At 40.5% G+C, this 16,001-nt stretch overlaps 1 protein-coding gene across 1 annotated transcript in view; it reads right to left on the bottom strand.

The window, feature by feature from the left end:
* Positions 1-16,001, bottom strand: part of MAN2B2 (mannosidase alpha class 2B member 2) — a 102,131-nt gene that overhangs the window by 71,963 nt on the left and 14,167 nt on the right. The window contains exons 3-4 of the mRNA XM_044681765.1: positions 6,280-6,426; positions 2,690-2,795 (exon numbers count right to left, since the gene is read on the bottom strand). Of these exons, the coding sequence (XP_044537700.1) occupies positions 2,690-2,795; positions 6,280-6,426 (253 nt within the window). The remainder of the gene's footprint in view (positions 1-2,689; positions 2,796-6,279; positions 6,427-16,001) is intronic.

The raw sequence follows: 16,001 nt of genomic DNA, 5'->3' as shown, positions 1-16,001 counted from the left end.
TATTTTTCTCCACATATCAATTAAATCTAATTTTTCTAGGACTTCATTCACCTCTCGTACCTCTTTCTTATTTATTTTTTGATTTGATTTATCTCAATCTGAAAGAGGAATATTTAGATCTCCCACTATTATGGTTTTACTATCTATTTCCTTCTTGAGTTCTGCCAGTTTCTGCTTTATGAATTTGGATGCTATACCTCTTGCTGCATACATATTGAGCAGTGTTATTTCCTCATTGTTTATACTGCCTTTAATCAGGATGTAATGACCTTCCCTGTCTTTTTTAATCATAGCTATTTTTACTTTGGCTTTATCAGAAATCATAATGGCCATTCCTGCCTTCTTTTTCTCATTTGATGCCCAAAAGATTTTGTTCAAGCCCTTAACCTTAAACTTGTGTATTTCTACCCGTCTCATATGTGTTTCTTGTAGACAACATATGGTAGGATTTTGGAAAAATTGTTTAGCCATTTCCCATTTGATGGGCATCTACTTCATTTCCAATCTTTCGCTATCACAAAAAAGGACTGCTATGAATCTTTTGGGATAAATGGGGAACTTTCTTCTTATCAGTAGCTTCCTGGTAAGTGTTCTTATTATCCCTATATTACCTACAACTGAGGAAACTGAGGCAAAGGGAGGTTAAGTGACATACCCAAAGTCAAACACCTAGTCAGTGCCTGAGGCCACATTTGAACTGGATCCTTCTGACTCTCAAGTCTAGCCCTCTATCTTGAGAAATCTTTCACCCAGACATTGAGTTTGCAAATACTATTTGCTCTTCTCCTTTGATCACCTGTCCTTGCCTCTCTAAGATTTCCAGACAGTTTTTAATTCCTCATCCATCATTTGAGGTCAGTTTGAATGACACTGAATGGGCCTCAGTGCATAAGGCTGTGATTCCACTGAGACCAACATAGCAAATATTTACTAAAGGTTCATCACCTGCTTGATAAACATCAAATTCTGCCTCCTCTGGGGCCCTCTTTGCAAGGTGGGCTGAAATACCCTGAGGCCAGAAAATGCCTCAGATACTGTAAATTCCTTAGGATTATTCAATGCTACTGTTTTTTCCCCCCTTGCTTGCTTCTGTTTTTAGGAATTATAGGCTACAAAGAGAGTTAATAATTAAGTCAAGTTTAGCCTGAAACTCCTGAGAAACTTCTGAAGGTAGAAAGAGAAAAAAAGTTCTTCAAGAAAGGAAAAGAATTATGTCTTGGACACTGCCCCAGCAGGCCAAGCCATCAACATTTATTAACCTAAAAAAATTCAGCTCAAGCAGTGAAAAATGCACCAGTACTTGAAGAATCAGGAATTAATCAGTAGATCATTTCTATTTTTACAGTTGAAGAAATTGAGGCACAAAGAGGCAGGTCCTTCCAACCTAATGTTCTTTCACTGGTGCAATGCTGCTCCTCTTCATTCTATGGTGTCTCAAAGACACCATTTACAAAATCTCAGAATTTAAAGGAGAAATTATGGAATGTAAAATGTCAGATCTAGAAAAGGTCTTAGAATCTAAAAATGTTAGCATCAATATGGGTCTTGTAATACAAAATAAAGAACAGTAAAGCTAGAAAAGGCCTTAGAACCAAGTGTTAGAGCTAGAAGGACCCTAAAGGGCAAATGGTCCAAATCCCTCATTTCCCTGATCAGGAAGCAGATTTGAGAGACAACTTGTCTAGAGTCACACAGCCAGGTAGTTGTAGAGACCGGTTTTAGGCCAAGGTCTCCAGATTTCCAGGCCATTATTCTTTTCATTGCCCAGCACTACCTCTTACACCTCAGAGCAGGCCAAGAGAGAGATAGGACATCGAGTGCCAGATAAATCAAACCATTTCTATCCTCTGGGATGCTATGTCCACGGATGAAGGACCTTGAACCCAAGAGGCTTGGGACTAACAGTGTTCCCTAAACCCAAGAGTCCTGCCTGGCTCAGCACCCAGAGTCATAGTGTGGAGAAGGGGCCCATGCTCCTCATCATAACCAGCCACAACTTCTGGACAAGGGCCACTACAAGGCAGAGAGACGCAGGAGCCCTGGGAGCCTGGACTAGGAGGGATTCTAGTCCTGCTGTCAGACACAGCTATCATTTGGGAAAAAAGGATCACCCATCCCAGCCCAATCAACTGCCACCCACAGGGCCTACAAGCCAGGCTAGCTGAAGCAGCAAGGCACCACATGCCAGGAAAGTCAAACTGCCAGCACCATCCTGACCAGCATCTTTCCTTGGACTATGACGGAGATGGCCTGAGTAGCCCTGTGCCCTCAGCCAACATCCTGGGAAGCAACATCTGTGGAGATGCAGCCTGGCCACTGCTGCTGCTGGTGCTATAGCCACACAGACTGATGGCCCAGAAATGAAAGCTCTTGCCACCACAATCCTTGGCATTGTCCAGGGGTACAACATCAAAAACTGACAGGATTTTGTTAGTAAGAACGGCATTTTAAAAAGAGCTGTCCCCTAAGGACCTGGGGACCTTTCCATCTGACTTGTAGCCAACACCTTCCACAGGCACTATCTCCCCCATTAGAATGTGAGCTCCTCACAGGAGGGCAGGAACTGTCTTTCTTTTCTCTTTGCATCTCCAGGGCACAGGGCTTTGTATATAGTAAGCACTTCATAAACGTTTCAGTGATTCATTCAGTTAGTCAGGGGGGCAATACTGAATGGGTAAAGCAAGCAAACCTGTTAGCTGTAAAATCTGATCATCAATCTGGGTCACTGCTTCGTCATGCATCACCTGTCCTCCAATCATAAATTCCAGTCGGCCTTCTTTCAGTAACTGATGGACCTGTGATAGTGGGAAACAGATCATTCCATGAACAACTCCAATGATAACCAAAATAGAACATGTTTACCCAACAATGATTAGTTTTAAGGGCTTTGGGGTTTTTTTTTTGTTTGTTTTTAATTTTTTAAAACCCTTACCTTTCGCCTTAGAATGTTGATTCTAAGGCAGAAGAGTGGTAAGGGTTAGGCAATGGGGGTCAAGTGACTTGCCCAGGGTCACACAGCTAGGAAGTGTCTGAGGCCAGATTTGAATGTAGGACCTCCCATCTCTAGGCCTGGCCCTCAATCCACTGAGCTACCCAGCTGCCCCCTGGGTTTTGTTTTAATCTCTGAATCCACATGAACTATGAGAATGGGGTGTTATAGACTGGTCTTAAGCCAGAAGGCCTCAGTTCAAATCCTGACTCCCTAATTTATAGCTGTGTAACTGTAGATACATCATGCTCCACACTGGTCAAATGGGGTTGATGAGCCCTCCCTACTTCAGCGCTAGTGTGGGGATCCAGTGAAATCAGGGACTGCACTGAGTGAGGACTCACTCCCCCTTTTAGGGTCTTGGTTTTCTCCTCTATGAAATGCAGGTGTTAGACCAGACAATCTCGAAGGGCTCTACCAGCTCTGTCCTTCCATAAATCAAAAAGCTTTAATGTGGTGACTTGACAGATGGAGCTTATATTCTTGAGCCTCCATGAACCATGAGTTTCCTAATCAGGGAAGAGGCATTTATTAATGTGCTGTGTGCCAGGTACTGTGCAAAGCACCTTCCAAATATGATTTCATCTGATGCTCACAGAAGCTCTGTGAGGTAGGTAGGTGCTATTATCATCTCCACTTTACAGATGGGGCTGTCTTATCTTTCTTTGCATCCTGAGTGCATAGACACATACTAGGCATTTAATAAATGCTTATTGACTATCCAACCTCTATAGTGTTTTTCCTTTTCTTTTTAAAAAGTTATCTTTATTACTTTTTTCCAATTAATAAGCATTTATTTTTTCTCCTTCCCTTTCCTTCCCATTGAAGGGGGAGAAGAAAAAAAAGAGGAAGTGGGAGAGGAGACTGGGAGAGGGAGAAAGCAAGGGTGTACACTGTTCATGTCCAATAACAGATGTCTTGTTCTGCATGTTGAGTGCCCCTCCTCTGGGTCAGAAGCCCGAAGGTGGGTGGTATGATTTTATCTTTAGCCCTCTGGAATTGAGGTTGGTCACTGCACAATGAAAGTTCTCAAGTCCATTAAAGCAGTCTTTTCTTTATAATGCTGTTGTATATTGTCCTCCTGGTTCTGTTCATGTCCTTCTCCATCAGTTCATATCAGTCTTTCTGGTTTTCTCTGACACTATCTAGTCATTTTTCATGGCACAATGACAATCCATGACATCAACACACCATAATTTATCTAGCCACTCCCCTTTAGGCAGGCATACGTGCCCCGTAGATTTCTTTGCCAACATGAACTGTTGCTATGAGTATTTTTCCTACAGTGCTTTTCAGAAAACAAAGCAGGTGTTCTCTCAATTTTGTGATGTCTGCAGGATAGGGAGGATTCTCCCCACCTTATAAAGGAGGAAGCTGAGGCTCAGGAAAGGGAAGTGATTTGCCCACATCACACAGGCTTCAGTCCTGTCTCCCAGCCATTTGCTTAAATGGAATTTTAGGATGATGTGGGTATTCCTGCCCTGAACTGGCACAGATAACCAGGAACTGGTTGTGGCCACCAGGACTCTGACCTATCTTTGCACAACAGAGGCACAACTGGGAGCATGCAGGAAGGCACCCTACCCCTCCTCAGTGAATGGTGGCCAGCTCGATGGAGGAGGCCATGCAGCTAATCTGTGAGTCCAGGGAGGGCCCAGTCTCTGGCCCATTCCATGGTTCTTTTTTTCCCTGAGGAACCTTTTTCAGTTCTATCTCCATAAGTTTCCTGGGCTTTTTCCAAAATAAAAAGAAGTGATTCTTATCCTTATTACTTTACAGATGAGGAACTGAGTTGTGAACAGGTCAAGTGATTTGCCGAAGGTGACACAGCTAAAACTCTCAAGGGTGGGATGAGGCTCCTAGAACACTTTTCCTCATTATACTCTGCTGCTTCTCTCTGTGTAAGTCACACAGTAAGCCTCAGTATCCCTCTCTACAATTAGGAAGAGAATCCTTATGCTGCCTACCTCACATGGTTTTCTGCAGCCAATACTTGGCAAACCATACAGCAATACAGACATTATTTTTCATAACAGCCTTTCCAGCTGTAAGGGGGCCATGTCTCATCGATCCCTTAATTTCCCCAGCACCTCACTGCATGCTCTGCACAGAATGGCACTTAAGAAAAGCTCAGACTAGTATATAATCTGCTGTAGTGCTAAGGCTTCTGTCTCATCCAGGTCACAGAATCTAAATGCTGGAGCTGGACAGGTTTTCAAGATAAGCTCACTGACTCCCTCATTTTGGAACATTAGGAACCTGATGCTCCAAAATGGGAAATGACTGGTTCAAAGTGACATGATCAAGAAGTGGCAAAGCTAGAATTTATCCAGGGTCCTATGAAGAGAAAGTAGTCCAACACCAAGCTATCACTCCCCATTTCTTAGCCTTTCTTCTTCATCCCTTAACTTAGGGGATTGAACACAATGATCCCTAAGTTCTCTTCTAACTTTGAATACCAAGCTAAAGAAAATGAATAAGGCCCAGACTGTGATTTCATTGGCATTGAGGACTTAGGATGGAAGAGCCTCCTTCTACCAATGCAAATGGGTACCTTCTCTAGAGTGAAAGAGAGAGAAAGATATCTAGATTTCCAGTCTGAGTCAGGATTTCCTGGCTCTTTATCTAGTAACTCCATATTGTCTCTAAAGTTCTTTAAGAAATACAGGCCTAGGGTGAGCTAGGTGACTCAGTGGATTGAGAGCCAGGCCTAAAGACAGGAGGTCCTAGGTTCAAATCTAGCCTCAGATACTTCCTAGCTATGTGACCCTGGGCAAGTCACTTCACCCTCTTATGGTCTCCTAAATAATAATTAAGTAATCTTCCTCACAACAACCCCCATTGCCTAGCCCTTACTATTCTTCTGCCTTAGAACCAATAAACAGTATTGATTCTAAGACACAAGGCAAGGGTTTAAAAAAAAAAAAAGAAACACAGGCCTAATCTCATCTAAAAATAATAACAGTGATAATATATCTACACTATTATTTAGCTTCACTCCACTGGTAAGGAACTGAAGGCACAATTGTTCCACTTTATCAGTGCAAATCTGTCAAATGTCCTAGTGGGGCTTTAAAGCCAGAATTAGAAATTCAAACCCTTTAGAGAAAATGCAAACCACATGTATTTGAAGAAGAAACAGCTTTCACAACAGATTAGTGGTGCTCCTTGGACTTTCTTTACAATGTTGTTGATTAGATGTGGTTTCTTTTTCCTTGGAAAGCTACAGTGTCCATTAAGAAAGCTTTTGTAGCTCCCATCACAGTAATTAATAAATCAAGCCCAGTTACCTGATGCTTCTGGGTGTCTGTGGCCACTCTGCTCCACCAGAGCCGGAAGAACTCTTGTTCAACAGCAATAAATTTGCGCTGCTTCCCTCTGTTCAATTCCTCCATCACCGAAGTGTAGACATTGGCTGCATAAGCATGCATGCTCTCCTGCAGAACAAGAGGGACAGTGATGGGGGGAGGAATCACACAAACATATTTTCAAAGGAAGCTCCAGTGGGCATGTCTGCTTGGTGCCAAAGCAACTAAATTGGACAATTAGCTATCATGTGAGCTGCTAGAGTTCCACAAGCTCTAATACAGGCATACCTCAGAGACTAGGCAAAAACTTAGATGAGATTTGCTATCAAGGACATACATGGCACTGACCTGGTGACACAGAAGCATCATTACCCAGCCCTGTTGTTTTCTCTGTCCATGGCAGACAACTTGCACCCAGAATCTCTTCAGGTAAACACAGAAATAGCCAGCTCTCTGGCGATGTGTCCCATAGAACTGCACTGCTGTGTAGCACCAAAGGGTCACCTGGCTCATACAATCAACTTTATAGCTACCATAAAGCAAGAGCAGCTCAAAGGCCTATACTGGTGCCCTTATTGGGCAATCTGCAGTGCTGACTTCCTTTCTGTGTTCAGGACAGTTTAGATATGGTGAAAAGAATGACTTGCATTTGCATAGTGCTTGTGCCTGGCATGCAATAGATGATCAATAAATGCTTGTTGACTAAGGCAGTGTAATATAATAACAATGTCTAGATTTAGAGGGAATTTGGAGACGTAGATTCTTGCCTTAGTTTTGCCATTAATTCACTGTTATTTTGAGGAAGTCCCTTCCTCTTTTGGGATCTCAGTTTTCTCTACTGTAAAATGAGGGAGTAAAATAGGAGAATTTCTAGAGTCCCTTCCAGCAGCAATAGTCCATGATTCAAAAGCACTTTATAGACATTAACCTAAGAGTGTCAGCAAGGGCTATTGTTTGTATTATTTTGCAAATGAGGAAACAGTCAAGACTAGATAAGTGATGGGACAAGTCCAGTTACATATTTAGTTATAGAACTGGGACCAGAAAACTGACCCCCTGACTCAACTTCTCATGCCTGTTCTACTGCTTTAACTTGGAATGAACCATGAGCAATGTTTATAGTATAATCTATATCTCAAAAAGAATTTAAATCTTCATATAAGCCTAATAGAAGAAACTACTCTATGGACTTAATAAGGAATCAAGAAAATAATTTCATTATAGTCTCTCAATTTCAGAAAAGGTAAATAGTATGTTAATACACACCATTTCAAAGTCATAGGATGTTAGAGCTGAAAGGGTAGTAGAGACAATCTAGCTTAATCCTCTTATCTGATAACTAAAGAAACTGATGTCCAGACATAGGACTTAACTTCCCTAAGGTTGCTTAGTGAATAAATGGCAGATTAGGAGTTCAAATCCAGGTGTGCCAACTCCAAATTTAATATTCTTTCAAATGTTCCAAACTGCTTCTCCTTTTATGGAATATGAAAACAACACAAAGCTCATTCCTACGGGTCTACATGGAGAAAAGACAAGAATAAGAGTTATAGGATGAGAGACACACACTTGAGGGCTGGATTCCAATATTAAACTAACTGTGGGCAACCCTTTTCAAGTAGGGAGTTCCCCACTACCAAACATCTTAAAACAGAAGCTGTGTGTGCATCTCATAGGATGTCTTATCTATCTATCTATCTATCTATCTATCTATCTATCTATCTATCATATAAGTAATAGTTAGATATGTATATGTAAAATATGAATGAAGATAAAATATGAATGAATATGTATATATAAGAGGATGTATATATATCTAAATATATTTATAAAAAGATAAGTATATACATGGAAGACAGGTATCTATGTATAAACATACATAAGTAGATATATCCTACATACATTCACATATAAAGGAGATTCATGATCCACATGGGAGTTGGACTAGATGACGCCTTCTCAGGTCCCCTTTAAACTTCTATGATTACAACAAAGTGCACTGAGCTTTGGCTCAATAATACATGTGTTCCAGGGAAGATTCTGCCACTCACTACCTGTGAGTGAGTGAGCTGCTCTGAACCCAACTTCCCCAGCTAGAAAACAAGGGTGATGCTACTTGTACTACGTACATAACTCCCAGGGATGTTGCAAAGCAAAAATGAGATAATGGATATAAAGTGCTCATTTACTAAAGATCAAAAAGTACTTTACAAGCATAAGCTCTTATAAAAAAAAGTACTTCAGAATTCAGATGACACACAAGGTAGAAAACTGTATCTGGAGTCTTTTTACTTTTAATCTTGCAGATCTTTCCTAGAAATAAAAAGAGCTAAGTTTATATACCGGAAACTACCTTAAGTGCTATAATTTAGGATTAAAAATGTTTAAAAACTGTGGCTCATTAATATAAAATCTTAGTGCGACCCTGATGATTTAGATTTTGTGAAAATTAGGAGTAAGATTTAGGTTGACATTTATTTTTGCTATATAAGGAAATTAGCAAACTTTGGCTTTAATTATTCCTGGCTCTACCATGACTGGATGAGAAACTGATTCCAATCAATCACAAGTACTTAATCCCTTATTGGGAGTCCTACAGTTTCTGAACTTATCTGAACTGGTTTCCTTACAATCTCCCCAATTCTCCATTTCCATCAATACTACTGCCACGACTACCATCTTCTATTGTATAAAGAAATAACATTTCTCTCTTTTGTCTACTTAGTATCACTGAGACACCAGTTTCTCAGACTCTAGGCCTGGAAGTTAGAATTTGACATAAGTAGGGTTTCTGGCCAGTTGGAGAATCCTACTTATTACATGATCCCTAAGATCACATTTCTTTAAACAAATAGTTCTCAATCTGTCAAAACTGATTACTTATCTATAGTTGCTATTTGACCAGCTTACTATTAAATACTAGTATCAACTCTCTCCATCCCTCCCTTCCTTCCTTCTTTCCCAGTGGGTCAGGGGAAGGGGGAGGGAGAAAAACAGTAAATGCTTGATGAATGAAAAAAAAGTTAAGTGAAGAAAATGAAACCAGGTTCAATCTTGGTTTCATATAATACCTTCTGAAAATAGTTTTTAAAAAGGGTTAAAAAAAAAGTTGTGACTAGCAAAACACACAGAAACAAGTCCCTGGAAAGACCTAAAGAATATGAGGAAAGATGATAGTGATCATGACAACAACCATTTCTGTAGCCTTTGAAGAATTTCCCTTATGCTAATCCTGAGAAATAAGCAGTGGCAAGTTTGCCCAATTTTACAGATGGGGAAATTGAAAATGAGAGGTTAAGTGACTTACAGATAATCAAATCCAAATGTCACCTCCCCCTCTCCCCAAGTCCAGTGCTCTTTCTCCTATACACATTTATTTATACACAGTGCTCAAACACTGTTCTCAGAGCTGAAAATAAAAGATATGACCTTGTACCTATCCTCAAGATGCTTAGAGTATAAATGGGGAAGGTGGATATTGAAGAAGTAGGGGCAGGGAAAGCTTTCATGGAGGATGGCCCTTTTAGTTGGGCCTTGATATAAGAGAGGGAAATCAAGAGGTGCAGATGGAGGGAAGGGGTGGTGTCCATTCTAGGTATGGCACACAGATTGAAGGCATGTATCCAGGAGAGGTGAGGATGAGAAAAGGGTATAAAGAAAAACCAAGTTTTCCAGAAAACCAGAAACTCAAAGGGAAGTAAGTATTACTTACTTCCCTTTGAGTTTGGGAAAATAAATTGAAATCAATTGTAGACTGCCTGCATTAGACTGTAGGCAGAGTGCTAAGCACTTTACAATTGTTGACTCATTTGATCCTCAAAAAAATCCTATGAGATAGGTGCTAATATTTATTATCTCCATTTTACAGATGAGGAAACTGAGGCAAATGGGTTAAAACTTGCCAAGGGACAACCAGTTAATAAGGTTCTGGGGTCAAATTTGAACTCAGATCTTCTTGACAACAAGCCCCTCAATCTATCTACTATGCCACCTTGCTGCCTCTATTTGGCAGGTAATGGGAAGCCATTGGATGTTTATGAGAAGAATGGTAATATGAAGAGAAACATCTTTAGCAAATTAATGTCAGATACAATGCTTTGGTAAGGGAACCAGTCTTAGGGTCAAAAAATTTGAATGTCTCTGCTCCAGCACTCAACTAGCTTTTTTCCATTAAGAAATTAATTTCATATTCCAAGTACTTTGTTTCTTCACCTGCAATATAAGATAAGCTGGGTGGCTTGGTGGATGACATGAGTTCAAAATCTGCCTGAGCAACCCTGTTATCCTGGGCAAGTCACTGAAATTCTCAGCCAAGGCTTTGTTATCTTTAAAAGGGGGCTATAATAACAGCACCTACCTTACAGGGTTGTTGTGAGGATCTAATAAGATACAATATGCAGACTTTAAAATGCTATATAAATGTTAATAGTTATTATTATTAGGAGAATAATACTTGGACAACCTCCCTCAGGGAGAAAGCTTAAGGCACTGCAGAAACAGGAATGGCTCTGAGGGTTGCCCAGCTGACTCCACAGCAGGCCTCCCCAACTTTAAAGGATTCCTCTAAGCTTTGAACTCCACAGAGTTCTCTCAGAGGGAGACAGGGCAGGCAGAGTTCAGAGAGCTGCTGCTATTGTTCCAATGGGATCATGTTTCTGGAAGGGTGTCTTCTGGGGCCCAGCTGGCCTTGTTTGAAAGGTCTTATCTTCCCAGGGGGGAACCGGAAGTTTGACAACACAGTAAAGGAAAAACAAAACCACACCCTATTGGGATCTCTTTAGTCTCATTTAGTTTTTCCCCCTCAATCTAATCAGGAGTTGAAATGAGACCTATTAGGCAGCACATTGCCTTGAAAAATACAGTCAGGAGAGCTGGGTTGTAGTTCTAGGACGACAGGATTTAGGACTAAACCAGACTTCAGATTGTTTAGCTCAATTCCTTCATCATTTAACAGATAAAGAAACTGGAAGCTCAGGAAAGGGAAGTGATTTATGCAAGGTCATATAAGGACTAAGAAACAGAGCCATAATTTGAACTCAGGTTTTCTGACTCCAAGTCTGGTGCTCTTTTCTCCACAATCCTTCCACCCCCCAAGACAGCCAATCAACAATTTATGTAATTTTCAACATCATTCTTACTCCCTGTCTATAAAACAGATATAACAAAACCTATATTACTTATCTTACCTCCCTGGAGAACATGGAGGCTCTAATGAGATAATGAAAATGCTTTGTAATCATATAACTCTATAAATACAATATGTTATTCATTTTTTTTTAAACCCTTAACTTCTGTGTATTGGCTCCTAGGTGGAAAAGGGTGGGCAATGGGGGTCAAGTGACTTGCCCAGGGTCACACAGCTGGGAAGTGTCTGAGGCCGGATTTGAACCTAGGACCTCCTGTCTCTAGGCCTGGCTCTCAATCCACTGAGCTACCCAGCTGCCCCTGTTATTCATTTTCAAAGAGGAGCTCTAAAAACCTCCCAAACGATAGCAGTCTCTGGAAATAAATAAAATTGTGAATTCCCCAAATAATCACTTTCAAGGGGACAACTTTTTTGTAGGTATAAATTCTGCTCAGCTGCCATGAAGGTCTATCAAATCAAGAAGGATTTATAAAGCACCTACTTTGTATACCTTTGTACATCTACTGTGTATAGAGCGTGGTGCTAAGGAACTGAGACAGATAGAAAGTTTGGATCAGTCAGGGTACCTATCACTATAGAACTATCAGTCTTGTGTAAGGATCAGATAGCAACATGATATACTATATTCCAGTAATTAGAGTAGAGGTAGCACGGAGTCATGGATAAAGCTTTGGACTTAGTGTCAGTAAGACCTGGGTTCAAATCCTGCCTCTGATACTTACTAGTTGTAAGTCAATTGGGTAAGTCACTATACCTCAGTTTTGTCCCTTGTACAATGAGGGGGTTGGCTAGACTCAAGAACCTCAGGTCTTTTTCCAGTTCTCACTATGATTCTAAATTCATTCTTTCATTTCACAGGAAAAGGGATGTAAAAGAGAGATGTCATCAGAAAAAGGCAACTGAAAAGACATTGGGTGGAATCCAAATTAAGAAGACAGGATAATCAATGCAGGTCATTGAATGTGTCCAAGAGATGGAGATCTAGCAAGAGATGGCAGATTTACTGGAATCCACAATGAACAGTAGTAGAAGATAAGAGTGTGAGTTGGTTGTGATCTGCAGGATCTGTAGAAAGAAGTTTCCATACTAGTGAAAAGGGCATTCAACAAAGCATGGAGGTAAGAACATTGAAGCGGTACAAAGTAAACACTATGTGAAGTATGAGGGCAAAGATTGTTATTGATTAGAGAAATATTTCTGAAGATATGGTCTTAAAGGGGAAATGATGGCTAAGAGTTTAGCAGGTAAAGATAAGGGAGAAAAGGGTTGCAGGCAGAAGGAACAGCCTGAGCAAAGATGCCAAGGTATGGAAACACAATGGAAACAAATATATTTTAAAAAGGACAAGAGGAAGGCTCTAGAGTAATTGAGTTTGGCTGGAGGAAGGTAATGTGAGAAAAAGCTGGAAAAGTAGGGTGGCATCACAACACTGAGGCCTTGGAAGCTAGGCCAAGGAGTCTAAACCCAATGTGAGAGGCCCGGGGAGCTACTATACATCATTAGCCAGAGGATTGACATGAGCAAAGCTCTATGCCTGAGGAGGAAGATTCCAGCAGTGTGTAAAGGCCTGATAACAGCAAAGAAGACTTCTAGGAAGGCTATTGCAGTGGGCTCCCCAGGTCACAAAGAAGCTGCGGTGTGGCAGAAACAAGAAGAGAGGGATCAGATAAAGGAGATTTTTTAAAAGATGGAATCAACAGGACCTGGTAACTTACTGGAGGTGAGTTATGAAGGACATGGAAAGAGTCAAATGTAACACCAGCATTATGAAGATGGGAGGCTATGATTGTGTGTGAATGTGGTACCATAGAGAGAGATGGTGAAAGGTTGTTTGAAAGGATCAAATGAGAAAACATATGTACAGTGTTTTGCAAACCTTATATCAATATTTAAACATATTATTAAGCTAGAAGTACAAGCAAGTTTAGGGAGAAAGATCATGATTCCATTCTGGATAACCAGGAACCAATATGCTAGAAACAAATGGAGACCTCTGGGTTATAGATTTAGAGTTAGAAGGGATCTCATAGGATATTTAGTCCAATCCTATTTCCCTACAAATGAGGAAATGGAGGCCTAGCTAGGGATGACCCTCTCAGGTCACACAGGTAATTCAAGCAGAAATTGTAAAGATCTTTGATGTCAAATCTTGAATTACTTTGACTGTACCCCATAGGCTCCAAATGCTAGTGGGGAGTCCAGAAGAGAGATACAGATTTGGGAATTACCCGTATGGAAGTGATATTTAAAATCAAGGGAGTGAACAAAATGACTAAGGAAGGGACTATAGATGGAAGAGAAAAGTATTATGGAAAAATACTAGAGGAAAAATTGAATTAAGGAGGTGAGAAAAATGTGAGAAACCAGGGGTGGTTTCTTAGAGATGGTAAAGGAGAGATTAGAGAGGAGAACAGGGAAGTTGTAATATCTCTGAAGCTGAGTGGGGTGGGGGTGAGGGGGAAGAGATTCCAGTAAGAGAATGTAGTCACATGTTCAAAAGCAGAAGAGAATGAAGACTGAAAAAGACTATTGGAGCTGTTGATTAGGAAGTCTTGGAGAGAACAGTTTCAGTGGAAACCCAAATGCAAAGAGTCATGGGTAGTGCTCAACATACAATAATGAGTTACTTTTTATAAAGCACTCTACATGACATCTTGCTTGATCCTCACAACAATCCTATGAATTGGTATTATAATTATTCCCATTTTACAGATGAGGAAACTGAGACAGAGTTTAAGTGACTAGCTCAGAGTCACACAGTGAGGAAGTGTTAGAAAAAGACTCTTCTTGACTCCAAGGCCAACACTAAGCCACCTAACTATCCACATACTATTCTAATACCATCAAGATATTAAAGACCCACAAGGTAGCCTCCAGATATATCTATTATACAGAGACCCTGGGTAGGGGTATGGTTACAGACCATACAAGAATTGCCCAGGGCTAATAGGATGGAGGGCTAGTGACAGGAATTGGTGGAAGATGTATTCATTCCAAGGAAATCAGAGATTCTTTTCTTATGCCTCAGCACAGTATAGACATAGCCTTGAATTTTCAAAGACTATGCTAGCAAATTATGAAAAGTTCTAGCAAAATGAAGACTATTAAGTGCTAGTGAGAGTCAACTTGTCTGTTGTTCAAGAACTAGCCTAGCTAAAAGTAGCCAGGTTCCTCTCCAAAGGTCCCCTAACAAGTGATGGCTTTATTTGGCCGCAGGAACATACTGTGTTCATCAATCCATTAATCAACCAGAATGTACTAACAACCTAAATATTAGGCAAGAAGAGGTTGTAATCTGCATTTGTGAACAATGATGAATGAAATGGATTGCAGATTCTTGGGGTATTAATTATAATGGCAATGATACCTAATATTTTGATAGATGCTGACTATTCACAAAATATTTCCTGGCACAGGTTCCTTCTGATGGAGAGGTACAATTACTATTAGCCCCATTTGGCAGACATGGTAACTGAGGTCCAATGAGAAAAAGTGATTTGCTCAGGATCATAGAGGTATTAAGATGGACCCACAGAATTTAGAGCTGAAGAACATCTTAATAGAGGATGTTAGAGCTGGAAGAGCCCTTGATTCACAGAATGTTGGAGCTCAAAGGATTTCTAGGTATCTGCAAGGTGACCCTTTTACTTTATAGTAAATCCCAGTACAGGAAAGTAATTTGCCCAAGGTGACATAAGAAATAAGTGGCAAAGATGAGACTTCAACCAAGGTTTTAAAAAGTATCTAGGGGGCAGCAGGGTGATTCAGTGGATTGAGAGCCAGACCTAGAGATGGGAGGTCCTAGGTTCAAATCTGATCTCAGACACTTCCTAGCTGTGTGACTCTGGGCAAGTCATTTAACCCTCACTGCCTACCCCTTACTGCTCTCCTGCCTTAGAACCAATGCCCAGTATTGATTCTAAGACAGAAGGTAAGGGGTTTCAAAAAAAAAGAAAAGAAAAATTAAAAATATGTATCTAGTACTCTTTCCATACCATTTCCCATCAAATAAGTCAGGAATGGAAACAGGAGATAACCAGTACAAAGAACTCCTGGTTGAAGAAAATAAATTTATACACATAAAACAAGTAGGAGAACAAATCAAACTGGGTGATACAATCCAGTGTGAGACTGTAGTAGAAGAACAAAATGAGGGGAAATGGCTCAATGTGGGATGCTGGCAAGAATACTGGTTTGGGAATCACAAGATCTGGGTTCGAATCCTGACTGAATTTAGGAGTCATTTAACCTCAATGGGCTTATTTTTCATCTGTAAAATAAAAGAGTTAGACTAGATGATTTCCAACATGTCTTCCAGATGTTAATCTATGATCTATTGAGGAAGTATTCCTAGAAGAGTTAGGCTCAAGTGAGACAGCCTAACGTGATGGAAAGAACCTCACCTGGAAGTCAGGTGACCAAGTCTTTGGACAACTTGCTTCATATTTCTGGGCCTCAGTTTTTCTCACCTGTCTACCAAAAGTTTTGGCCTGAATGACTTCAAACATCTTAGGATTGATTCTATGGGACTCCTGTCCTCCCTGACAAATTCAGAAGC

The sequence above is a fragment of the Gracilinanus agilis genome, chromosome 6, assembly GCF_016433145.1.
Source record: "Gracilinanus agilis isolate LMUSP501 chromosome 6, AgileGrace, whole genome shotgun sequence".
Classification (NCBI taxonomy): domain Eukaryota; kingdom Metazoa; phylum Chordata; class Mammalia; order Didelphimorphia; family Didelphidae; genus Gracilinanus; species Gracilinanus agilis.
Note: the sequence above shows the minus strand (reverse complement) of the source record. Positions and strands in the feature narration are given on the sequence as shown.